Source organism: Hyposmocoma kahamanoa, unplaced genomic scaffold (genome assembly GCF_003589595.1).
Source record: "Hyposmocoma kahamanoa isolate Upper Pololo Valley unplaced genomic scaffold, ASM358959v1 138, whole genome shotgun sequence".
Lineage (NCBI taxonomy): Eukaryota > Metazoa > Arthropoda > Insecta > Lepidoptera > Cosmopterigidae > Hyposmocoma > Hyposmocoma kahamanoa.
Genome location: NW_020653492.1, coordinates 5,906,014 through 5,931,808, shown reverse-complemented (window position 1 = coordinate 5,931,808; position 25,795 = coordinate 5,906,014). Strand labels below are relative to the sequence as shown.

Here is a 25,795-nt window from a genome sequence, read left to right as displayed (position 1 = left end):
TCCATTTATTTGTAAGTCAATGTGTTAAAACAAAATAGTGCTCGTGGAATCAAACCACGGGTATTGTAACTGGCAGTCGCTACAAGCCGCTCGTCCAATTTACTTGGAAGTTAAGTGAGGAAATTTAGTATTGGTTTTAAAGATATGTTGATTATCTTCAAGCAACACTCCACTGTATTGCTTACAGAATAAAGTTGAAATTGCTTTATTTTTGTCTTTGTTCAATACGTAAGATGGTTCCCCCAACCAAAAAGTCGGTTTGGGCATGTTAGGGTGTCAGGTATCTCATGTATATGACTTGTCAACTTTTATTCTCAGGGTCACGGGCGCAGTGCCAGTGATGTTCAGAACTGCGATTTGGAGCTTTGACCGACACTGCGTCTACTATAGACAGGCGTGTCGCTTGCCACCAGGCGCACGACTTGTTCCTCCCCTCAATTAATATATTATAAAAAAAGAGTGTAAAAGTATAATCCAGGGGGCAGGTAACTCAGGGTGTTCGTGTCGCGTGCACACAGATGTTTACAATTTTACGTTTTTTTAGATATGGTGCCATATATCAATATTTTAGTAATGAGTGATACTGAAAGAGAAAACACGTATTCTATTTTATCGCCAAAGATCACAATATTAAAATTTGGAGGGTGACCAAAAAGCCATCCTGCATAAATTAAGTAGACGATACAATTATGATTGTACATCTTACTCAGTTATGACATAACAGATACTATCTCTTTTGCATCAATATTTTTATATGCTCGTCTATTCGAATTGTTTCAGAATAGGTCTTTTAAAGACACCTCCACTCAGAGTACCGAAGTTCCTTCAAGGACGTATTCTAGCTGCCGTTGTTTCATTTACGGCATACTAAGTGGGACTAGACGAAAGTAACACCGTGTTTTAGCGTTACAGATCAATCTATCGGAAATCGCGTGCGCAATTACTTCTTTTTTATAATATTAATTGACGGGACGGACAAGTCGTGCGCCTGGTGATAAGTTACATGCCTGTCCATAACAGTTGCAGTGCCACTCAGAGCTTTAAATCGCAAAGATGTGAGGGGCATTGCCACTGCGTCCGTCACCCTGAGACATAAGTTGACAAGTTCCATGTGCCTGTAATTTCACCAGCACCCTTACCCTTCTAAACCGGATCACAGTAATGCAGACATTACTGCCTGGCGGCAGAAATAGGTAAGGTGGTACTACTTCCCTAGATGAACTCTTTCACAAGGAGTTCGACTACTACTATAATGCGCAGCCGCATTTTTTCCGTTAAAATTGTCCTTACCGCGAATCAATAAAAAAAAACTCTTCTAAGTCCTAGCACTTTCTCTGTTCTGCTTGAACCAGGCCACTGTCTCCGTAATCGCCACCTGGAAGGGTGTGAACTTGAAGTCTTTGTACAAAGATCGTAGTTTCTTGTTGGAGGCGGTCTTCTTGTACTGGCCGTCGGCTTTGCTGGTATCGTACACGATGTCGCCGGTGTAGCCGTGGGCCTGCTTGATGGTCTCTGCCACCGCGCTTATTGGCAGTTCGTCGTCTTCGTCCACTGAAACACAATCAACGCATAGCTCTAGTTAAATAAATGAAGTAAGAACGCGTTCCCATTGTGTCGTAACGATAAACAGTCGTGCAATTTAAAGTGTCGTGGCTTGCATATATAAACGCAGTTTTTCACATGTAGTACAACACGATTAACTGTCGTTCACGGCTTTTTTGACGTTTCGACATCAGACTGTCGTAACAATGGGAAAAGTTAGAACGTCAGTCGTCCGTCGATAAATCAAACGTCACTATAAGAATGTGACGACGGATAATCGCAGCTTCAAACGATCTGTCGTGCAAACATTCCCACTTTCCCCTTATGTCGTAACGTTTTATTTATCGTTGGACGACTGTCGTGTCTAACAGTTCCCACTAGAGCGTGACGATAATTTATCGGTGCACGTGCAGACAACGATAAATAAAACTTGACGACAATTACTGCGAATATCTGTCGTCACATTTTCACCGTGACGTTTTATTCATCTTCCGACGACTGTCGTTCTAGCTCTCCCCATTGTCACGACAGTCTGTCGTCGTAACGTCAAAAAAGTCGTGAACGACTGTAAATCATGTTGTAATATATGTGAACAACTTCATTTAAATATACAAGCCATAACACTTTCAACTGCACGACGATCTGTCGTCGCGACATAATAGGAACGCGCCCTTAATATAACCATCAAACTGAAATCACTTAAAATCAGCGTCACAGCCTTTTCTCGGCGGTGACATAAGGTCAATGGATCCTTTTACGTACACCACAGTCGCCGTGTGACTATTTAATATTCGCTTTGTTGTTATTATCTATTATTATGATTTTATTTTTATTTTATTTACTTTTTTTCATTAATTTATTTTATTTTTTGTTTTAATTTGGCTTTATCTTTTTTATATCTTTGTTACTGTGTACTTTTATGTTGTGGCGTTGTAATAAATGGTTTCTATTGTTTTCCAATTCTGCCCAAGGTAAAGCTCTTCATCAAACCAAGCTCTTGGCGTCCAAAGGCCATTCGTCTCGATATTTTTTTCACGGGACGCGAATATAAAGCGGCTAAGAGCCCTAATGACAATTAAATACGAAACTATGTCTAAAGTTAAAGTCGTTGACCATGCTAATACCTCATGTTTCATTCTCAAAATCAAAATAATCTTTATTTCATAGGTAACCATTATTACACTTGAAATCGTCACATTGGTTAAACTTTCCCGCTCATTCGTAAGGCAGATTTCCCTGAAAATAATGAGCAAGAAACTCAAGAATCTAGTAAATACATCAGTCATTAATAAGATAACTTATGGACGCCGCAACAGTGTTCGGAAATAGTCGTATCTGGTTTTCCCGATGTTTATTCATTACATTTGCAGCTTAACTTCCTTTTTTGTACTAACCACGAGGTACCAATTTTCATAGAAATTAATTTTTGTACATGTTTTGTCTAAAGGCGGCAGGGCGAGCTGCCCTGCCTCCCGCGAACGTCGTAGGGCCTACATAAGCGGGCCCTTTCAGGCCCTGCTCTCTTTTCCGTGCGCTGCGCCCAACTGACTAGTCTAAGTTTCTTAAACCTAAGTTTGTACATACAATACGTTACTTTCAAATTACAAGTCTCCATAGTACCAAACTGTGTTCTTCATTCCGAAAACCCTTAAATATGTCCTCAGTAAGCAAGATACGGACATGTTTAAAACTGTACATGGCGACACTTGAATAAAATAAAACATAAGGACCAATAACTCAAGAGGATTGCTAATTGTGATACAAGACAGTGAAGTCGGGTATTTAGTACCCATTGGGACACCAGATGTCGCGACGAGTACCAAATAGCTATTTTTATAAGTAATTTTATTTTACATTGACAAGCTGCAATTTATAAAAGCTATTCTAATTTCTAGTGATATCAAACAAGTAAATTAGACGGCGCTAATTGCAAAGACAGTGTCGGTTATTTTTTAAATTTGTTTAGGATAAGCGCCATCTACCCATATTAGAATTATCTTTAAATGAGTTTGTAACACACAATGCCATCTATTGACATGCATATTTATCAAAGTTCAGAAAATAATTTCAGCTCAAGGTCAATATTTAAATAATATTACAAGGAAAAGAACTGACTTCTTATATTTCATATTAGAGAGAAATTAATTGATATCCACGGCCATTCGACTGTGAACTGGCAATTAGTACTATCTAAATTTTGACAACTTTTCAGGGTGAAGAAAAAAATTGTTTGCGTCATTGTATAGCATCTGGTTTGTTAAACAAAAAAAACGTTGTTTTTAAATATTTTTATTACACATGCTTGTACGTATGTATACTACGTATTTTTATTTAATAAATCAGATGCTATATAAATGATTTTTTCTTCAGAATTCTGATCTGTAGTGTGGAGATCAGTAGTGCTCTTGAGTTTTGGTCCATGGTCACACTAAATAAGAAGTACAGATACTTATAAAAAAGAAATGCAAAAAAACTATTTAGCCTTTATTTTAATTAAGGTTTTACTTGGTACCATCTATTGACCAGTGGCGTTAAGAATCAAAATAAGCGTCCCAATAAGCGGAGTCATGAGTGCGACATTTCTTTGTTATAAGATTGGGTATCTGTACTAGTATAGTATTATATTATCCATGGTTCAAACATACCTGACAACATAATGGGCTCCACATTTTCATAGTTTCTGAGCACCCAGAGGAATAACTTGGCAAGGTCCAGCGAGTAGATGAACTGCCGCCGCGGTTTGCCGGTGCCCATTACCGAGAACGTCGGCTCCCCTGGAACAAGACATTTATTATTAAAAGATCGAACAAACACATAGAAAAATTCCCTAGATCCGTTTGAACTTGTACCAGTGTCTATTCCCTCAACGTGGTTACCGCTCTTACAAGCTGACGACCTCGGTGGCGCAACGTTTACACTGTAGGCGCTGGATTCTAGGCTTGTATAGTTCATAAACTACGAACTATTAGGAATATATTCCCGACACTGACCGACATGAACCAGTTCGTTTTGCACGGTCTTAATAGTTCATCGGTCCTTTTAGTTCAGTACGAACCTGTCTGCGTAGATTGTTGACCTGTCTTTTATTCAGTAGGAACGGTACGAACGGGACAACAGCAATCTTTCACTGCTTTTAGTACAAGTTCGAGTGGGATGCACGATTGAACATTGCCAGCTAGTTTTAAGTATCTAATACGTATTTACATTATATAAGCTTATAAAAAAGTTTTTGGTAGGTGTGGTATGAAACCGTTGTAAAAATTGATTTTAAACACACCATTCTAAGTAAAATATAAGTTAGTCCATTATTGCTTTGTAAAAAAGGATACTTAGTTGGAATGAGACTTAAATTTGTAAAATATGAAGGAAAATCAAATAGTTAATATACTTTTAAATATTTAGCACAGTGTGTTATTGACCTCATAATACTTAAAATCCGTGGTAGTTTATGTGAATAAAATAACTAGTTTGTAGCGTTCGTTCAATGTCCGAGGAAGGACAAGGCGAACTAAGTTACTAGACGAACTAAAAGAACTAGAAGACCGACCTAGTACAATAATAATTGACCGATTGAACTAACTAGGATCGCTCCCTCTAAGGACCGATCAGGCACAAGGCTACTAGCTTCACAATCCTTAAAAATGTGTGAACATCCCAACGCGCATTGGGCCAGCGCACTATGGGAAATAGTAGAACAACGGAGTATCAAAAATGGTTTTGACCAAGTCTTAATTGAAATACACATTTAATTTTATTTGATAGTTTAGATGTCATACTTTATTATACTGAAGGTTTTTTTATGTTAGATAGGTACGTTGAATTAATAAAAATACATCCAAAATGTCCTTTCCCGTACTCATCTCGTTGTGCCGTATAATTTTGGAACTTTCGACGTCGTATTTCGTATTGATTTTGTTAGATAAGCTATGTGTTATTATATATATTGTAAGAAGTTATTCGACTTAAAATGTCTCGCAATAAAACCCGAAGTTTTTGAGGCGTACTCTGAAGGTGAAAAGATGCACTGGATATGTCCGGAGTGTGTTTGCTCTTATCCAAAGCGTACGAATACTGACGCACCAGTGCGTAGTAGTACGCCAACTGTGAATAAAACGTACACGAGCAACAACGACAATGTCAACACTCAGCGCGGTAGCGGGAAGTCGGCGTCAAAAGTGGATATTAACGTCAAAATACTCGAAGAACTGAGGGAATTTCGATCGGAAGTAAGGGATCGGTTAGATAAACAGGAAAATGAAATTCAAATGTTGATAGGTTTGGTTTTCTCCAGCAAGAATGATTTTACTGAGTTAAGTCAAAATCTGAGGGTAGTAGAAGAAAAATCTAAGGAAGTAGTTATTACTGAAAATCAAATTGAGAAGCTAGCAAATATACATAACGAAACTCAGAAGATGACTGAAAAACATTTACGTTCGTTTGCAGAAGTTTTGGGTAAAAAACAGGAAATTAAAAACCGCGTCATTAAAAGTACTTCTTTGAAGGGTGGGGCCACGAAGTTGACTAAACCTGCGGTAAACAATCCCACTACCTCCAAACATGGTTCAAGTAATATAATTACACAAGTGCAACATTGCGATTTAGAGGAAGAAGTCTTTGAGGAAAAAGGAAAAGAAGATGATAATTGGATACATGTCAGTAATCAAAAGGAAAAGCGTAGGTCAAAGAACGTGGGTAGAGGTCAAAGTACGACTATAAATACACTACAGGCATCGGAGCGCAAAAAACATCTCCACGTATGGCGACTACATCCCGATACATCAAATGATACTTTATCGGCACATATTAAAAATGTGTGTGGCGAGGACGTTCTTCCTGTCATCGAGAGAATCCAGCATAAAAGTGAAAGAGGATACGCCTCATTCCGTGTCACAGTTTCGGAAGGGGCGTACCCCAAATTGTGCCAACCAGACGCATGGCCTTTAAACACGGAATTTAGTGAGTGGATTTGGTTTCGAAAATACACAAATAGGTCAAATGAACCGTAATAGGTATGTTGAGATTTTCTATCAGAATGTGCGTGGATTGAGAACAAAATTATCTAAATTTAAAAACTTTTTGGAAACGTCGAATTCGGATTTTTTCGCTATTACTGAAACGAGTTGTAATGAATCAATCCACGATAATGAAATTATTCCACCGGGATATCAAATAATACGTAGTGACAGAGTGGACGGCCGCAAACACGGAGGAGCCTTTTTCGTGGCCACACATCGGTTCGAGTTACGAAAACTATCTACCCCCAATTATGTAGATATCGACTCCCGCACGTTCGAGTTTGTTTCTGTTGGTGTGTACAGTAGACTAAATTCTAAGTTTTTGTTTGCATGTAGTGTCGTTTATATCGCACCAAATAGTAAAGAAAATGAATATTTTATTTTATTTAGATTAATAGAACAACTATATAATAAGTATAAAAAATTTATTGTTTTAGGGGATTTTAATCTATATTCATGTTCAGCTAATGTATTAAATTATTACGAATACCTAAAGTCATTTTGTGAATTCACGCAGGCTAATGAGATACCTAACTGCATGGGTCGTCTCTTGGATTTAGTGTTAAGTTCGCGCGAAAACTGTGAAGTTACGGTGCGCGCGGCGGACGAGGCTATAGACCCAGTGGACGCGTACCATCCGCCGCTTCATATTACGTTGATGGTCGGGCCGACAGCAGGTAGCGCCATCGACTTTCATGGAGCGGATGGTGGTAATACTTCCATGGAGGGTAAAGAGGGGGAACGGCCTAAATGGAACATTTATAAAGCGGACTTTTCGTTGTTGTACGTCATGATATCGTCAGTGGACTGGACTTCAATTTTCAATATACAAGACCCGGAAGAGGCTTTATGTTATTTTTATGAAATTTTGAATAATATCTTAGACACATGTGTCCCCAGGAAAAAATCAAAACGCATTGACTCGCGATATAATTATCCCAAATGGTATACGGCTGATATTATAAGGAACATTAAATTAAAAGCCAAGCTACATAAACAGTATAAACTTACAAAATCAAATCAAGATTATACAGCATTCGCGTTATGCAGGACTAATATTAAGACTGCTCTTAAAAGTGCGCAAGAACGATATCAAGACAATATTCAGGAAAATTTTGCAAATGACCCTAAATCTTTTTGGGGATATATTAGGTCAATCCGGGGAGCATCGAGTGGACAACAGATCATGAAGGAAGGGAAGATTATAACAAAGGCAGAAAGTGCTACCGAATTCGCATCATTTTTTGAATCTGTGTATCGCACTGATCAGGCGATCCTTGACGTAAAGACGGCTGTTAGGTCAGGTGGCTCATCCAGTGCACGTGTGCACGTACCGAGTTTGGACTTACGTGACGTTGAAGTTGCACTAGCCAGCCTTAAGCCCAAGCGATCAGCGGGTCCGGATGGCATTCCCGCGTTTATATTTAGGGATTGTCGCAAACAGTTAGCAGAACCGCTCTTACATATATTTAACACTAGTTTAAAGTCAGCCGTCTTTCCGAACTGTTGGAAAATTACTAGAGTAACACCTGTGCCGAAGGGAAAAACGGGTTCAAATGTCAGTGACTACCGACCAGTCGCGGTATTATCGACGCCAGCTAAAGTGTTTGAGTCGGCTATACAGAAACGTGTGTATGAGCAAATAAGCTCATTTTCAGACTCTCAGCACGGTTTTCGACCAGGCAGAAGTACCACTTCGAATCTTATGAATTTCGCATCATACGTGACAAGGAATGTAGACAATGGTGTCCAGGTTGACGCGGCATACTTTGATTTTAAAAAAGCATTTGATTCGGTGGATAATGACATCCTATTGACGAAGCTTGCGCGCGTAGGGTTCACCCCACACTTGCTTACGTTTTTTTGCAGCTACATGAGTAATAGGCAACAATACGTGGACTATGAGGGACATGAATCTGAGATTTATGATACCAGATCAGGCGTAAGTCAAGGCAGCAATCTTGGTCCGCTTGAATTCATAATCATGATTAATGATCTACCGAGTGTTGTTCATCATGCCACCTGCCTGTTGTATGCCGACGATTTAAAATTACTGTTGGCTATCAACGATGAACATGACTGTGAGCGCTTGCAGGAAGACATCAATAGGGTTGTACAGTGGAGTCACGCAAATAACCTGTTTTTTAATGAGGCAAAGTGTTCTCTGATGACATTCGGACGTGCTCGGACACCTATCCAGTATGGGTATAATGTAAACTTGGTACCTATGCAGAGGGTGTTTCAGGTACGCGATTTAGGCGTCCTATTCACAGCCGATCTAACGTTCCGTGAACATATTCTGACCATTTGTAAAAAAGCCTACAGGAACTTGGGCTTCATGTTGAGGCAGACGCGGGGATTTACAAGAATTAGTGCCATAAAAGCATTATATGATGCCCTTGTAAGGAGCCACCTTGAGTGCAATGCTGTTGTCTGGTCGCCTCATGAGTCTAAGTACAAAACTATGATGGAGCGCATTCAAAATAAATTTACGCGACATTTGTACGGAAAAATATATGGTATTTACCCTTTTTATCCTCTGGAGTATCCAAGTTTGTTCGTACTTGGCATGGTGGGTTATAATAGGCTAGAAGTACGTCGGGACTTCACATTAACACAGCTAATTTTTAAAATATTAAGAGGGTTAATCTATAATCCTAGTATACTAGAAAGGATCTCTTTGTGTGTGCCGAACGACTACGTTGGGAGGCGACGAAAGCCACGGTTATTGTTAGTGCCGAGAGGTAGGACGAATATGATACAAAAGGCACCTTTCACACGGGCTTTGAAAATATTAAATGACGTTGCAGAGAGAGTAGACATATTCTCATGTAGTATGTGTGAATTCACAAGAGTGACAATATATGTCATTTGTTATTCGTAATTATTTTGTTTTATATTTTTTAGATTTAGTTTCTGTGTATTAGTATGTAACTGATTGGTGCACTATCGCATTGGCTATGGCTGTAAAGATAGATGTAAAGTTTTTAAGTAAATAAATAAATAAATAAAAATAAATATTTCCATAAAGCACATCTTACGAAAATGTCAAAAATAATGAAATTCTTCAAATTTGTTGTGTAATGTAAAGAAAATAAATCATAATTAAATATGGGGACATAAACCTATCTTTATCAAATTCATTAAAGGTTTTGACTGTTAGCGAAGCTTGACGAAGCTTAAAATTTTATATTATTTCATAGTGTAGGTATTCATTATCAAAATGTTATAACAATCGGCTGCGGTTTTTTGCGGTTTCTAAAGATATGAAAGAAATCGTAACAAATGTCCAACCGCAGAAAATACCCTTATCAATGCAACACGATAAGATAATATAGATGAGGTTGCATTCAACATATTTAGCAATATTATTACTATTTATAGGTACTACACCATTACTATTTATAGCTCTGACTCATTTTCTCCGTGCGGTGACGGATTAGAATACAATTCACCGCCCCTCTCTTCCCGTGGGTGTCGTAAGAGGCGACTAAGGGATATTGAGCTACCAGCTGCTCCACTGGTGGTAGGGCTTGAAAACCCGCCTGGTTAGTGACCACCGTGCGCATGATGGAAAACCCGCCAAGTGTTCGCTAGTCGGATGCGTTCCGGGATCAGTCAGCGTACAACCAGAGCCCGAGGCAACGCTGCCGCGACATTTGTGGTCTGTGGAGGCTTCCGCCGAACCAGTGCCAGGACAACTGCATTGACCCGCCGGCCAGGGAGACCCGTAGAAACGGTTGTTCCGCTGGCCGCCCGCGGTACAGTACAGGGGCCCAAGCGTGCTTAACCAGCTCGTGAGGCTGCCTCACCATGCCGCGCATAATCTCGGTGTGGTTCGTCGTGCCGGTTGGTGACCGGGAGGTGGGGTCCCGGCGGCCATTCCCGGGGGGGTTCGGGGGCCCTTCCGTCCGGCGGATCAGTGCATCTTGTCTGTAGGCAAGTCTCTGGGGAAGCAGGCCCCACGATTTGACCGCTTGTGTCGCGGCACTGTTTTCTCGCTTCACGCCTCTTTTTCCCTCCAACATGTTAGCGCAAAGTATAAATTTCGGTCGTACAGCGGTGCACACCCCCACCACTAAAGGCGCTCTTTAAGGTGGAGTTCACGAACATTCGAGGACTCCACAGTAACATCCACGCCGTCCACCAACATCTTGAGACGGCTCGACCAGAAATGCTGTTCCTTACGGAGACGCAAATACTCTGCCCGGCTGACAGCAGCTACTTGAATTACCCTGGCTATATGCTTGAACAGTCCTTCAAAGCGAAAGCTGGGGTCTGCTTGTTTGTCCGGGCAGATGTTTGCTGTCGCCGTTTGCGTCATTTGGAGGACCCCTCCTTCTCCATCCTTGGGGTACATGTTGACCTGGGCAGTCATTGCCGCGTCTACATTTGCCTCTACAGATCCCACCACGGCGACATGGAGACAACTCGTCTCATAGACCACCTTACTCGGGCGGCAGATAACGCGCAGGCGCAGTTTCCTACAGCGGAATTGGTATTTTTAGGGGACTTCAATGCTCACTTCAATGAGTCGTGGTTAAGTTCCTCTAAAACTGACCATGCTGGAAGAACTGCCCACACATTCGCTCTCACACACGATTTAACCCAACTGGTAAACCAGCCCACCCGGATTCCAGATAGGGTTGGTGACGCGCCCTCTTTGTTGGACCTTCTGCTGACGTCTCGCCCGGCTGGATATCGGGTGGAGGTCCAAGCCCCTCTGGGCACTTCGGATCATTGCCTGATATCCACTAAAGTGGCAACGTTACTGCCACCACCACCTACTGTGGCTAAACGCCGCATTTGGCATTATGCGTCGGCAGATTGGGACGGTATGCGGGATTATTTTGCATCCGTTCCTTGGCGGCAGCGCTGTTTTAGTGAGGTGGATCCAACAGCTAGCGCGACTGCCGTTGCTGATGAGATCTTAATCGGGATGGAATACTACATCCCGCATTCGGATCTCGTCAGTAAAGGGAGACGCAACCGCTGGTTCAACCGCGAGTGTGCTGTGGCTGTTGAGAACAAACAGACTGCATACCGCGCTTGGATCAGGGGTCTAGCTTCAGACGATCCCAATACGAACTCACTTAAAACAGCCTACAATAATGCCACCAGGTCTTGCAAAAGAGCGTACATCAGAGCAGATGCTCAGCGCGTCCCACGAGTTGGCCAAGAACTCCTGACGCATCCCACTGGTAGTCGTAGGTACTGGCGTCTGGCCAGAGCCGTTGCGTCGAACTTCTGCCAGCCCTCGCTGCCCCCGCTGAGATATTCTGACGGCAATCTAGCCCACAAGCCGCAAGATAAAGCCGACCTCTTGGCAAATCTGTTTGCGGCTAACTCCAGTCTCGACGACTGTAACGCACAGCCACCAACTCTACCTCACTGTGGCTACACGATGTCTATATTCGTATCAGACAATGCGATGTGCGTACGCAGCTGCAGTCTCTCGACGTCCGGAAAGCTAGTGGTCCTGATGGTATCCCAGCGATTGTACTTAGGACTGCGCAGCTGAGTTGACCCCCGTGCTAACGCGACTGTATCGTCTGTCACTCTCTTCAGGTCGTGTGCCGGACTCTTGGAGAGAGGCTAATGTGCAACCAGTTCCCAAAAAAGGCGACCGATCAGACCCGCATAATTACCGTCCCATAGCCACTACTTCCATAATATGCAAGGTTTTAGAGCGGATCCTTAACAAACAACTGACCCAATACCTAGAAGATCACTCCATAATTAATGATCGGCAGTATGGGTTTCGTCCGAAACGATCAACGGGTGACCTTCTAGCGTACTTATCGCATATTTGGGGTGAGGCTATAGACAAACGTGGCGAGTCGTTGGCTGTTAGCCTCGATATAGCCAAAGCGTTTGATCGGGTCTGGCACAAAGCTCTTCTCTCCAAGCTCCCGGCGTACGGTTTGCCAGCCCAGTTATGCAGCTGGATTGCCGATTTCCTTCGTGAGCGGAGAATTCGCGTCGTTTCTGACGGCAGCATTTCGAGGTTCGTGAATGTGAACGCCGGCGTACCGCAGGGATCCGTCCTATCTCCCACGCTTTTCCTTCTGCATATCAATGATATGCTTCCACTTGGGAATATTCATTGTTATGCAGATGATAGCACTGTTCATGGGGGATATCACGGATTCCCTGCAGCTGGGCGCGCCGATACTGACAGAGAGCGATCTGATCTTGTCGTTGAGCTCAATAGGATATAGGACCTCATCTCTGCATGGGGATCTAGAAATCTTGTTGAGTTCAACGCCAAGAAAACACAGGTTTGCGCGTTAACAACAAAATTGTCGCCGTTCCTTCCCATGCCTTCTCTGATGAGCACAGCACTTTCACCTCAGAGCAGTTTTACCTTGCTCGGTATGGAAATCTGCTGTGATTTGAATCCATGGAGCTACATCGAATCTGTGATCAAAACAGCCTCACGGAAACTCGGAGTCCTGAACAAGGTGCGACGTTTTTTCACGCCGGACCAGTTATGCCTGTTGTACAAAACACAGGTCCGGTCTTGCGTTGAGTATTGTTCGCACTTGTGGGACGGCTCTGCCAAGTACCTACTCGATGCCTTGGATAAATTACAGCGTCGTGCTACTCGAATTATAGGCGACGAAGAGGTCTCATCACGCCTTGAACCTCTGCAACTTCGTAGAGATGTTGCATCGCTTAGCGCCTTTTACCGCATGTACCATGGTGAGTGCTCTGAAGAGCTGTTCAACCTCATCCTCCCTTCCCCGTTCCTGCTCAGAAGCACGCGTGCTGGCCTTCGTAGTCACCGTTTCACTACCTGCCGCATTCCATCGCGTACTAAAAGGTTCGGTGGCTCCTTTCTCTGCCGCACGGTTGACAAATGGAACTCCCTTCCGGCACATGTCTTCCCTCCCTCTTATGATATGGGGTCCTTCAAACGAGGCGTGAAAAGGCATATTGTAGGCAGGCAGGGTGGAGGTGGCTAGTGCAGTGAGGATTTCATCGCTGCACTAGGTTCCTCCGCGTTTGGATACCACTTTCCACTTGGAGTCATTTGCCTGTCATGTATATAAAAAAAAAAAAAATAATAATAATTTCATATATTTATTAAAACAAGCAGTCGTTCATTACTGAATGTACTTTTCTAACTCCTTTTCAAATGTTTGAGACGACAAAATAATACTTTCCTACATTGAAGGTGGAAGAAACAAATCCGCTCTAGAAACATTTTTACGAGATTATTATAAACTTTCGGAGGACAATATAAGTATATAGTTTTTTAAATCACTAATTTGCAAACACAGTTTAACATTCGATGGAGCCAAGCATCACGAAAGAAAGAAGTCTTTTTGAGGGTTAACAGTGATTGGTTGGATCAAGAGTTTTCTGTTACTTTGTCAACGACAATCGATTCCATTCCATCTACTTCAACTGGAAAACGAGGAAGACCATATAGATTTTAAGACTTTCGTGGTTATTCACTAAATGATTATCACTAGTATCACGTTTCTTACCACGGTATGACTTCTTTTTATTTTGCCGATATTTCGGAACGGTTGCACGCTCCATGGTCACGGGTTGACTGGACGGCGGCAGATGACAGCTTTAAGACTAACATTAGTAAAAAAGAAGTAAATAGTAGCATTGACGTGTTCTTGAGAATTCATGAGAAGTGTGGGTGTAAATTCATACTAAGTGCATTCCCTTACTGCTCTAACCTAGGCATCGCTCGTAATAAGTATATATATAACATAAATTCGCACATACATAATTTGACTTGCCGTCATAGTGACGTTATATTTTGTTTTGACATTAATAAGTTCGTAAGGAACTTCAAACTTTTTGAGGATAATTTACTTTTACCCCTAAGGTATCTAAGACATATAGCTAGTTTGCTATCTTTTAATATTAAGGACGCTGTTATAGAAGATATAACACAGTCCCACGACAATGCTCCTACTTTAAGTAGCAACAGTATACATTTTACTAACCATAATTTAAACTAAAAAACACGACAACAGAAAAGTCTAATCGTTTCCATGTAGTACATCAAAATATTCAAGGCTTTTCTGGCAAAATATTAGAAATAAGTCTTTTTTTGCACGATATTTCCGTTGACGTGTTTTGTGTTACAGAACACTGGCTGCAAGATTACGAAGCCATTAACAATATAGAAAATTATGTAATAGTCAGTTCGTTCATAAGAAAGAGCTTAAGTAGAGGCGGATCCATGATTATTATTAAGCGTAACTTAAAATTTAAAGAGCGTAAGGATATCACAAATCTTTCTACTGAACGAACTATTGAGATTTCATGTGTGGAATTGGATCAGTTTGTCGTCTTATGTGTATACAGGCCCCCCTCTGCTAATTTTAACGAGTTTGAATTAATTATGGAAGACAGTTTAAAGCGGATTTTTCCAACCAAAAAAAACGTAGTAATATGTGGAGATTTCAATGTAAACCTGTTGGAAAACTGTTCTACTTCTGTAAGACTCATTAATTTATTTCAAAGTTTTAACTTGATTAATCTTTTTTTAGAACCAACTCGCATTACTGCCTCCTCTTCTACTTGTATTGATAACATCTTTTGTAACACAGACGCAGTGTCTAAATCAATAATAAATTGCTTAAGATCCGACCATAGTGGCCAATTGGCTTCTTTTAATTGTAAAATGAGCAAGAAGGTAGACCAATTTCTCTGCAGACCGATTACCACAGAACGAATAATTAGATTTCAAAATAATATCGGCAACAGTTTAAATTCCCTATCCCATATACCGGAGGATCCAAATACTTTATATAACACGATATTTGGTTTAATTAAAAATGAATTTGACAATAGATTTAAATCGAAAACATTAACTTTCCATAGAGAGACTAAATTCAACGACTGGGCAACAGTAGGTATTCATAAGAGTAGGTCTCGTTTGTATGAGCTATATGCTATGAAAACTTATAATACTAATTCCAATTTCATAGAATATGTTAGAATTTATTCGAAAATATTTAAAAAAGTTTGTGTAGCTGCTAAGGTTAAGTGTCACAGCGACAAAATTAGACAATCGATAAATAAATCTAAAACTACTTGGAGCATAATAAATAAAGAGTCAGGCAGGGTTAAACTACACGATAGAGATATAGTTTTAGAATTAGACAGCAAACTTATAAAATCTAAAGATAAAGTAGCCCAAGCTTTTGAATCGTTCTTTTCGGAAATTGCTGTGAACACTACAAAATCATTAAATTCCTCCCCTTCACTTGCTATTGATCTCCTAAAGGAAAATGTTAACGTTTGTGGCAGTTTATTTAATTTTCGTCATGTTAATCCACAAGACATCATAAAAGCTTTTAAGTCAATACATGTTAAAAAAACTGAAGATCTCTGGGGCATATCAACTAAAGTTATAGACTCAGTTATTAATCTCATTTCCCCACAGTTAGCTGTAGCTTTCAATAGGTGCGTTGACGAAGGTGTTTTTCCCGATTTAATGAAATACAGCAAGGTTATTCCCTTATTCAAAAGCGGTAGGAAAGTTGATCCTAGCAACTATAGGCCCATTTCAATTTTACCAGCTTTAAGTAAAATATTCGAAACGGTTATGCTAACTCAATTACTGTCCTTTTTCGGTAGGAATCATATTTTTCATAGTGAACAATACGGGTTTACTAGTGGTAGATCGACTAGCGATGCGGGGGTAGCGTTTTTTAAAACACATCTTTGATGCTTGGGAAAGGTCCCAGAACGCTATTGGTGTTTTCTGTGACCTCTCAAAGGCATTTGATTGCGTTGATCATAATACTCTTATTAGTAAGCTGGAACATTACGGTGTAAATGGCAAGGCGTCGAAACTTGTCTCGTCATATCTCAACGGTAGAATTCAGAAAGTAGGCATAAATGGAGCGACTTCTTTGGGTTCTCCAGTAAAAATGGGTGTTCCGCAGGGCTCAATACTTGGACCTTTCTTATTTCTGATTTATATTAATGATCTGCCATTCTTTGTTAAGGACCATTGCGAAATAGTGTTGTTTGCTGATGACACATCCTTGATTTTTAAAACAGACAGACATGACATTAACTATGACCGTATTAATGATACCCTCTCTAAAGTAGTTTATTGGTTTAATGCTAACAATTTATTGCTTAATGCCAAGAAGACAAAATGTGTTAAATTTGAATTACCTAACGTAAAATCGACTAGTCCAAGCATAGAAATAAACGGAGAAAAGTTAGACCTTGTTAATAAAGCAGTCTTCTTGGGAGTGACCTTAGATAGTAAACTTCAGTGGTTTCCACATATATCGTCCCTGGCCAGCAGATTAAGCTCCGCTGCATACGCAGTCCGCAGAATACGTGAGCTTACCGATGTTAGTACTGCTAGACTAGTTTACTTTAGTTACTTCCATAGTATAATGTCCTACGGGATTCTCATGTGGGGTAAAGCGCAGATATTCAAACCATATTTGTATTGCAAAAACGAGCGATTCGTTCTGTGTACCGTCTAGGCTCTCGGGTATCTCTCAGAGAAAAGTTTAAGGAGACTGGTATCATGACTGTGGCATCACAGTACATTTACTCAAATATTTTATATGCCCGTAAAAATATACATAATTTCAATAAGAAAGAAGATATCCATAATATTAACCTTAGAGCTAAGTCCAAACTCATGGTACCACGATTTCGTTTAACCAAGGTAAACAACTCTTTTATGGGGAACTGTATACGTTTTTACAATAAGATTCCGGAGCATATATTAAGTTTATCATTTCCTAAGTTTAAAAACTACATTAAAAATATTTTGATCGAAAAATCATATTACAAAATTGAAGACTACGTGTTAGATAAAGATGTATGGAAAGACGACATGGCTCTAGAATCCACACAAATTTGATTCAAAATATATTACATAGCATTTAAGTTTATTTGAAAAGAGCAATCCCTAGAGTTTCTTGCTCGTTCTTCTCAGGGAGGTCAGCGTAGTGAACGAGCAGTACCTTAAATGTGACGTTTTCAAGTGTAAATTTATTTTACCTATGGAATAAATCATCTTTGACTTTGACTTTGACTTTGACTAAGAGCAGACATATCTGTCTACCCTCTTGCGCTGTCGACGACTACCTTCATCGCGATTTGTTGTGGCGTTTGTTACCATTGTCACTCACTTTTTTCACACAAACCACATTCACTGTATTCACACGCGAAACTGAACTCGAGGTGTTTTTGTTTTTATTACTGCACGCACTAAGGACCGGATTCCATGAACTGGACAGTGTAAAACCGAAAACTTTATGTTAAAAATCGACAAGAGCTTGACGAGGAGACGTTACGTCTATTGAAAGTGGACCAACTCATCACTGATTCTGAAAAATATATTATATTACACTGGGTGGGCTAGAGCATACCCCTGACGCTCCACATAAAGTTCGAAAGTTATTTACCTACTACTACTACTACATACAGCAAGGCGCTATTTGCACACGCGCAAATGTGTGCGTGGGCAGGGTTATCCATCACTGCTCGTACTATTACATCACGTGATCAGAGCGGCAACATAGCGAATCTGTTATCTATAAATGTGTTAATAGAATCCTAATAATTACACATATTCATTAGGTAATATTATATTTTTCACTAATTACAATAATGTTGAAGACTTATTTAAAAAATATATTAAAAGCACTTTAAATGTTATATTTTGGAGAGGTACTTTTAAATATTATTAACCAAGGTATATTAATATAGATAACCAAGGTACTAACCTAATTAACCTAGTTAACAATTAGGTATATATTAATGTTTATCGGCAATATAAATTGAAAATTCAAAAACCCCTGTCTAATAGCACACGAAGTTATGGCGTCTCATTATATTGATATAATAAATCTGTATTTTAAATAGTAACGTACAATGATGTTATGTATTAACGTACAAGTTCCGTATGAATACGTGAAAACTATATTCAAATATCAAAGCCGTCTTAGCGCGAAAACGGCTCGCCGACAGTCTTGTTGACGTTCAGTCAATGTGACCGCCATTGTGCGGGGAGTGGTGCGGTATATAAAGTTAGGGAGGGGCGGTGAGTGGACACTTCCATTCTCTTACTTTTTTTATTCTATGGCTAGTCTAAAACAGATATCCGAAATAATAACAAATATGCTTTCACGTTTTTTCATAACTCGTATTTTCATTTTTTTATTTTATATAATTTAAAGTAGAATTTATATTTACATTTAATTTATTTTATGAATAAAGAATTACCGTAACATGGCATTTCCATTTAAAAAAAATAAATATTGCATAGTATTTACCAGAGAGAGATGTATGATTTTGGACATTTTTTAATCTCTCAATTACGGGTAATTAAATAAAAATGTATATGCGATTACAAGCGTCGTAATTCCCACTATGTTTAATAAAAAAATGAAAGGTGTATCTCAAAAAACAAAAAGTTACAGATTTTTGGTCCGTAACTGACCTAAATTTCCCATAGTGCAGCGTGGCAGAATGACGATTGTTTGGAGAAGACCAGCAGATTCCAAAAGACAAATTGGCCAGGAGAACAATTCATGTACGGTACGAAAATTATTTCTCGTCACGATTTTAGCACGTGAAAGTAGTCAATCTTTTGTTTACAGTGGCATTTCTTCATAAGTGCTTATGTCGCTACATTTCCCAGATCACAACGATTCATTATGAATTGTAAACACCTGTATCAAGAGCCATAGGAGAAAAGTTTCAACAGGAAGTTGATGTACCTTGTTTATGGAAATGATTGCGAGTTCTTTCATTAACCGGCTTCAAAAAAAAGGGAGGTTCTCAATTGGACTGTATTTTTTTGAAGAGACTTATATAATTCTGATGAGCCAGTACAATCTACCAGCAATACAAAACAAAAGAAAACTTTAAACCATCACGTGGCCACCATCTCAAACTGTTCGTGCACCTTCCAAAACACCTGCTGCACACAAGTAGAGTAGAGTAGAGGCGAGAATCTAAATGCATTACACCCAAAATGATAATAACAATAAAGTAAATGCAAAACGACTTACCGTTTTGCATAACGTCATCCATGCGTCGTATAAGCGCGGGAATGACGTGAGACGTTTCCAACCTGAAGTTGTCGTGCGGTCCGAAGACATTGCATGGTATCACAGATGTGAAAGTGCAGCCGTGTTGCAGGTGGTAGCCTCTGACGAAACAAAAACCTAATATAAAATGAGCAGCTACGTAGGACGAATAAACCATCTACATTAGACTTCATAGCCACTATCACAGAACCTTTCGCTTTGTACGTCATGTTCGTATCAATTATATAGAAAAATACCTTATTTTGCTACTTTGGAGTGCAAAAATTATAGTCGACTTGTAATATTGTCCATGGTGATATTTCATAACATCGTTAGGTCTTATTTTAATATTATAATTAATATTAATTTTAACATTATATCCATTTTCTTTTTATCGTAATACTTTTTTGTTACAAGGAACGAAAGTAGTATGCCACAGCATACTGGTCACTTCGTTTGTGGAGAACTAACATCTTGCATTCGCCGACGTTTAGCTATTGACCGCTAGATGGCGCCATATTGATTAAAATTTCAAAATAAAATCTAAATGTAACTTGCAATAATAGGTATTGAACTCTCAACGATATATTATCCAACAAAGTTTAGATATATTATCAGTCCAGAATTTGTTACTTCTCTTCAAATTAGAAACTGCGACCAATCATTAGCAAGATTTCATAGTGTTAAAAATTATGTGAGTTTTAACGGTTCTGATAGTAATCGAGGTTTTAGGCACTGCCGTCGTTTTTTTTCCGTGGCCACCATTATAATCCAACCAACATCCATCCAACTGCTGGGCACATGTCTCCTCTATAAACAGTGTTCAACGTATTCGGGGGACTTCACATGTTTTACAAGAGTTGTGGACTAATGAGGGAGCTATTTGAATTACAGAAAAAATCAAAATGTAATACGAGTGGTGCTTGTATCAGGCATCCTTAGTTACACTTATTAAACAATATTCCTCTTTTTATGTAAAGCAGGAGGCAAACAAGCAAACATCGCCAATGCTAATTTGCAACACTAGATGAGCTCCTATGCGTTACCAGACTATAAGAGCCGTCGCATTTTGCGGGTCCGAAAAAGGAACGAACGAAACGAAAGGATGTGAGGATGGGCCAGAGCCCATCCATAAGCGGTAGACAGCTTACTACGTATTTTAATTCTTCTTTTCGTATTGATCGCGTATATTACAATGCTTGACATCGTGGTGAAAGGGTTTGTTAATTGGCGTAGGATACCCGCCGATTGCTGCCCAGGGCGCGCCAGATGATTTTGGAAAATGGCGCGTCGTGGGAATTCCCTTTCATGCACCTGTGTATTTTTATGGTATTGCTGATAAAAAAAAATTACACATTATACACCTACCTGTTGAGGACATCTATCATTCTCTTCGCGTAACTGTATCCATAATTGGAGTCGTGAGGTGGACCATTGTGCACCTGAGGAATATTTCAAGTCTTATGAACGTTTGTTTCGCGCTAAAGCAAAATATGAGTTGACTCAAGTTAACTTGTTTCTTTTGAAGGTGATGTACCACGTACGGTGATGTGTCACGTAGTGCCCGTTGAATCCACCACACCACTATGTGCTTGATATTGACTCACCATAGTCAATTAAGGTGATTTAAAAAAATTGTTTAATATCGAGTTCTTGGGTTTTCGCAATTGTTACACATAGGAAATGAAACTATTTTCCGGATTCAACCAGTTCAACAACTGGTTGATGACTGTGCCACCTCAGTCAACCGTGACCATGGGACCTGTAAAGGGCCCGAAACGTCGGTTTGTTTGAAAAAACAAATATACGCGATTTAAATCCGGAAAAATAGTTTCATTTCCTAAAATGTTTAATTTCAAAAATAGTTTATACATTATAGTGTTATTGAAGAAAATGCATCAAATAAAATATAAACAAAAAAAAAGGAACGGGACTAGATTCTGTGGAGAGCAACTTATGGGGATGTTTTGGTCAAGAGGTCCATGGGTACCATACTGCCTGGTCCAGACCAGAACGAAAAAACGAACTCACCATAGTCTCATCAATAGGATAACTGGTCTTGTCAGGAAAGATGCAAGTGGATAGACAAGAGACCACCTTCTTCACTTTATACCTGAAACTGGCGTGAAGGACGTTGTCATTTATTGCCATGTTTTCCCTCTGAAACAACAAGTACCAAGTTCTTCACAAATGAAAACGCATTGAGCATTGTAGGAAATTAACCCAGTAAATAGCGAAGTGCTTTGTGTCCTCCTTCAAGAGCAATGCCACACGATGCCGTGACGCTGCGTTGTACCACCTACATATAAATTAGAACTACACACCGTGTGGTACTTTCAAACGGCGCACGGCGACAGAACGCGTGCGCATTCGATAAGGCGTCAGAGGATGAAGGGCTGCAACGTTACGTAGTAAGCGACGTTACGTTGCGATACCGCATTGCTCACGCCCGTGTGGCATCGCTCTTATGAGACTCTAACAGCGTCATCTCGTTTTGTTTCCCGAAAACCACTTTTTGGGCTCGTGATGCAACGAACTTCTGCTTCTGTTTCCACAAAGTTCCGTACGCTTTTCCGCGCCTGTTTCGGAATATTTCGTTGCTATCTTTATAGTATTTACACTTTCAATAAAAGAAGCATTATGTGAATGAAGATTCATACTTGACATGGCCTTTTAATTTTGGTCGAATATTACTTATTTAACAGTAATTGTTTCGAACAGGTTTCGGGCGAAAAGAATAACAGATGGGCCCCTGCTTCCGTTCACTCTGTTTCCTTTTCTCTTTCCATTATGACAATTTCGTTGCATCACTAGTTCGAGGTTATTCAAGGCTAGAGTGAATACACATTTTAAGAGTATAGACAATAAATAGAATACAAATAAATCTAAAACGTGTTTAAACTTACAAAGAAATCCAGGTTGTGTGCCATGTTGTGAAATAGCCCACCGACCATGGCAGCTAAGTGTATCACATGTGTTGGCTTATACTTCTCAAATAGAGCTTCTGTTGCACTCTTATCTCTGTACAAAAAATATACAATAAAAGGTCTTAAGCTGCTTTGGACACTAATGTGGGTCTTCAAGACAAATCCTGGAGAAATTTGGTAAGGCATCTGCAATGAGGAGAGTGAAGTTCGAAGAAATAACATTCTTACACTAGCATCACAGTCAGTGTTGGGCGTTAATCAATTAAATTTCAATCAGACTAAAAAATCAATTCAATTAAAATCAATTGCAACAAAAATCAATTGCAATGTCGCAATTAATTTTAATTGCAATTGATTTCAATTGAATTGATTGTAATTGCAATTAAATTAATTGCAATTAATTTTTTTAATTTTTCTAAGAAACAATTGAAACTAACAATTAAAACCGAAACTACCGCATAAAAGTGTCATTACGAATATGGCACTATGAATATGGGGGTGGGTTAGGTGGTCTCAAACTCACTCGCAATTCACAATTAATTCATTGTCAATTTTTAATTGACTGAATAATTAAATTTTGCCCAACACTGATCACAGTACATGTATGAAACTTTATAATACGTTAAGTATAGCAATTTTTTAATGAAAAAATTAAATAGTGATCACAACATTAATACGAGCAATAAAAATAAACTATATGAAAATTTGCCATTTACCGAGGTTTTAAATGAGTTTATAACTATTTATAGTGAAACATACACACAACTTCACTCAGCTTCTGTTTACTTGGATAAATATATTATATAATATATTATAAATATACTGTATAACAAATATTAGTATATTACTTTTTTAACAACATTTATAGATGGCACTTATTGTTTATTATTCTTTGATTACGTTTTGTGTGAAATTGGTTACATAAATTAGTTTTAGTAATATATTATTTTATGTCTTCTTTGATTATATTATAATAGTTATTCTTGTAACGTAATACAATAAATAACAAGTATGTGTTCATGTTTTTATCTTATCACCTTACATTGTATGACCTAAACCTTCAATTATGACATTATACATACTTAACACCATAATTAATTTCATTAGTTATGCTTTTGTAAATACGACAACTTATAATACTTAAGTACCTTGTTTTCTTAAATATCATCCTGCTGTCGTAAGTCTTTCAATAATTTACTTACATACTACTGTCACGCCTGTCTCCCATAGGGGTAGTCAGAGCTTTGAGTAAGACAAGCCCACTTTAGCCACGATTATCAAAGGTTTTTATTAAAATTTTAGTATAACTTAGTGCACTAAATAGTGACAGGTTGCCAGTTTGTCGCCTACATATAGAACACATTTAAAACCCAGACCCACAGTCGGCTTTTACAATTTGCACGGAATCATAAGCAGATGATACATTCTATGCTTTTCTTTTGCTTTCAGATCAGCATGGAAGAATTTAATAATTTGTGTGTTACAATATTATCGTTTTCACCGACTAATTGGATAAAGACTGATAAAGGTTGCTTATCAGTAGCTGTAAGTGCAATTTGCATTTCTAGTTCAACCTTGAACTAGCAGATGAGAACGTCTTGATTGCATTCCCCGCGTCTCTTGCCTTCCTCCGAATTTGGTGAGCTCGGTTCAGTACAAAATTGTCAACAGGCGGCATCTATTAGGAAGTTATCTATGAGTTTACCTTAAGTCCCCATCCTTAGAGCCACAAAATATCCAAATTTCATTCTTCGAGTTCTCGGTTGCCTGCCGTTTCTCGTTGTCAACGACCGTCTTGATAGCCTGGCCGACCAACCCTGACCCTCCCGTCACCAAAATCACACTCTTCTCGCCACTCATTCTGTATAAAACTGTAAATTGTAAACATAACCAAAAAAGCCGGCATTACTTAGGATCTATTTAAAACTAAAACTCGACTAAATATTCAAGTCACGTCTTTTAATTACCTTTTATTTATTAAAAAGATACGTATTTTCACCACTTTTTTCAGTAATAATGTGAAATTGAGTATGTGGCAAAAAATATAAAGAACGAATGCGAGCGGAAAGCGACCACAAATGTCAAAACTCGTAAATTTCTCATTCGTTCCGAGATTTCAAGTGTTGTAATTTTATTATTTTTTATTAGTGTTATGAATTGTTTTACTTCTCATTCTGCAAGTGTCCAGAGTCGTTAAAACGTTAAGAATCGTCTTGCTTATGCTTTAATTTAATGTCCATTCCAGAAATTAGAAAGATATATTTAGGAATTACTGGTTCATTTAAATGTTATTAATATGATGCACCGTTTTATAGCAGATTTACTTTAGTCCAGTATTCGGCGCTGGTATTTCGTGTAAGCCAGCAGGCAGCGCTGATACGTCATAAATTATAAAGATACGGCACAGAACCGTTTACATTGGTTCAAAATCGTTCTTTCATTTTAGTAGTGGTTCTCTCCTATGGTTCTCTCTCAATTCAATACAGTAACAAATAATGTATTCGTCAGCGCTGCGTCTTCTCTTACTATTTCTTTAAACCTATCCATTCTTCCAACTTCTATTCCAACTCCTTCAAGGTCAGAAGCATCAAGCTGTGGAATTCTCTGCCTGAATCGATCAGACGCGCTAAGTCTGTTGAGTCTTTCAAAACTCTAGTCAAATCTCATTATCTTACATTCTAATTATTATTATTTCCTCCTATTCTTACCTGTTTTGATCGACCGTGTTGTTATTATTACGTTCTATATAATGCTACATCATTTTGTGTAATCATATGTATTTTTTTAATTATTTATTTATTTAAGTGTTTTGGATATCTGTTTTAGTTAGACTATTTTTATTGTTATTTTTCTTTCTTTTTTAACTTGTGTATGTGCAATATGTGTTTTAAATACGAATTCTGTTGCCCCCTTAATTTATTATTATCTCACAATTTTTCCTGTAACCCGAAGGTTGCCTGGAAGACATTACTATATAGCAATTAGGCCGCCTGTTGTGCCTGTCTTTTTCTTTTTTGTATTATTTTATATTTATCCTAGTATGCAATAATAGTAAATTGTACAACAACTGCATAAAACGCGTCATTTTACCCGAGACGGCAGGCGAGTGTGGATACTTAGGTAAGTCGAGGGTAAAATGGGTTTTATGAACGAGTTATACATTCTGCTTTACTCTTCGATTGCGAAGAAATAAAACAGCAATATTACAAATAAACGATTATTTAATTAAAAATGAATGTAAAATTACAACAATTAGACATAA

At 38.9% G+C, this 25,795-nt stretch overlaps 1 protein-coding gene across 2 annotated transcripts; it reads right to left on the bottom strand.

Moving 5' to 3' along the window:
- Nucleotides 1-280: 280 nt before the first annotated feature.
- Nucleotides 281-24,596, bottom strand: LOC113240434 (GDP-L-fucose synthase). 2 transcript variants are annotated; one of them, XM_026477734.1, is made up of 9 exons: nucleotides 24,501-24,596; nucleotides 24,239-24,404; nucleotides 22,513-22,627; nucleotides 21,638-21,766; nucleotides 20,975-21,048; nucleotides 19,589-19,728; nucleotides 4,188-4,316; nucleotides 1,299-1,551; nucleotides 281-930 (listed from the first exon to the last, which is right to left on the bottom strand). In XM_026477734.1, the coding sequence occupies exons 2-8, from the start codon at nucleotides 24,391-24,393 to the stop codon at nucleotides 1,316-1,318; spliced, it is 978 nt and encodes a 325-aa protein (XP_026333519.1). In that variant the 5' UTR covers nucleotides 24,394-24,404; nucleotides 24,501-24,596; the 3' UTR covers nucleotides 281-930; nucleotides 1,299-1,315. The 2 variants fall into 2 exon arrangements, with proteins under 2 accessions (XP_026333519.1, XP_026333518.1); XM_026477733.1 differs by lacking the exon at nucleotides 281-930 and having other exon boundaries at nucleotides 1,115-1,551; nucleotides 24,501-24,594.
- Nucleotides 24,597-25,795: the final 1,199 nt, after the last annotated feature.

Coding starts and splice junctions, on each gene's coding strand:
- LOC113240434 (XM_026477734.1), bottom strand. CDS start 24,393: ATGAGTGGCGAGAAGAGTGTGATTTTGGTGACGGGAGGGTCAGGGTTG. Junction 21,767..22,512: donor CACACAACCTGGATTTCTTT/GTAAGTTTAAAC, acceptor TTGTTGTTTCAG/AGGGAAAACATGGCAATAAA. Junction 21,049..21,637: donor ATCCTATTGATGAGACTATG/GTGAGTTCGTTT, acceptor AATATTCCTCAG/GTGCACAATGGTCCACCTCA.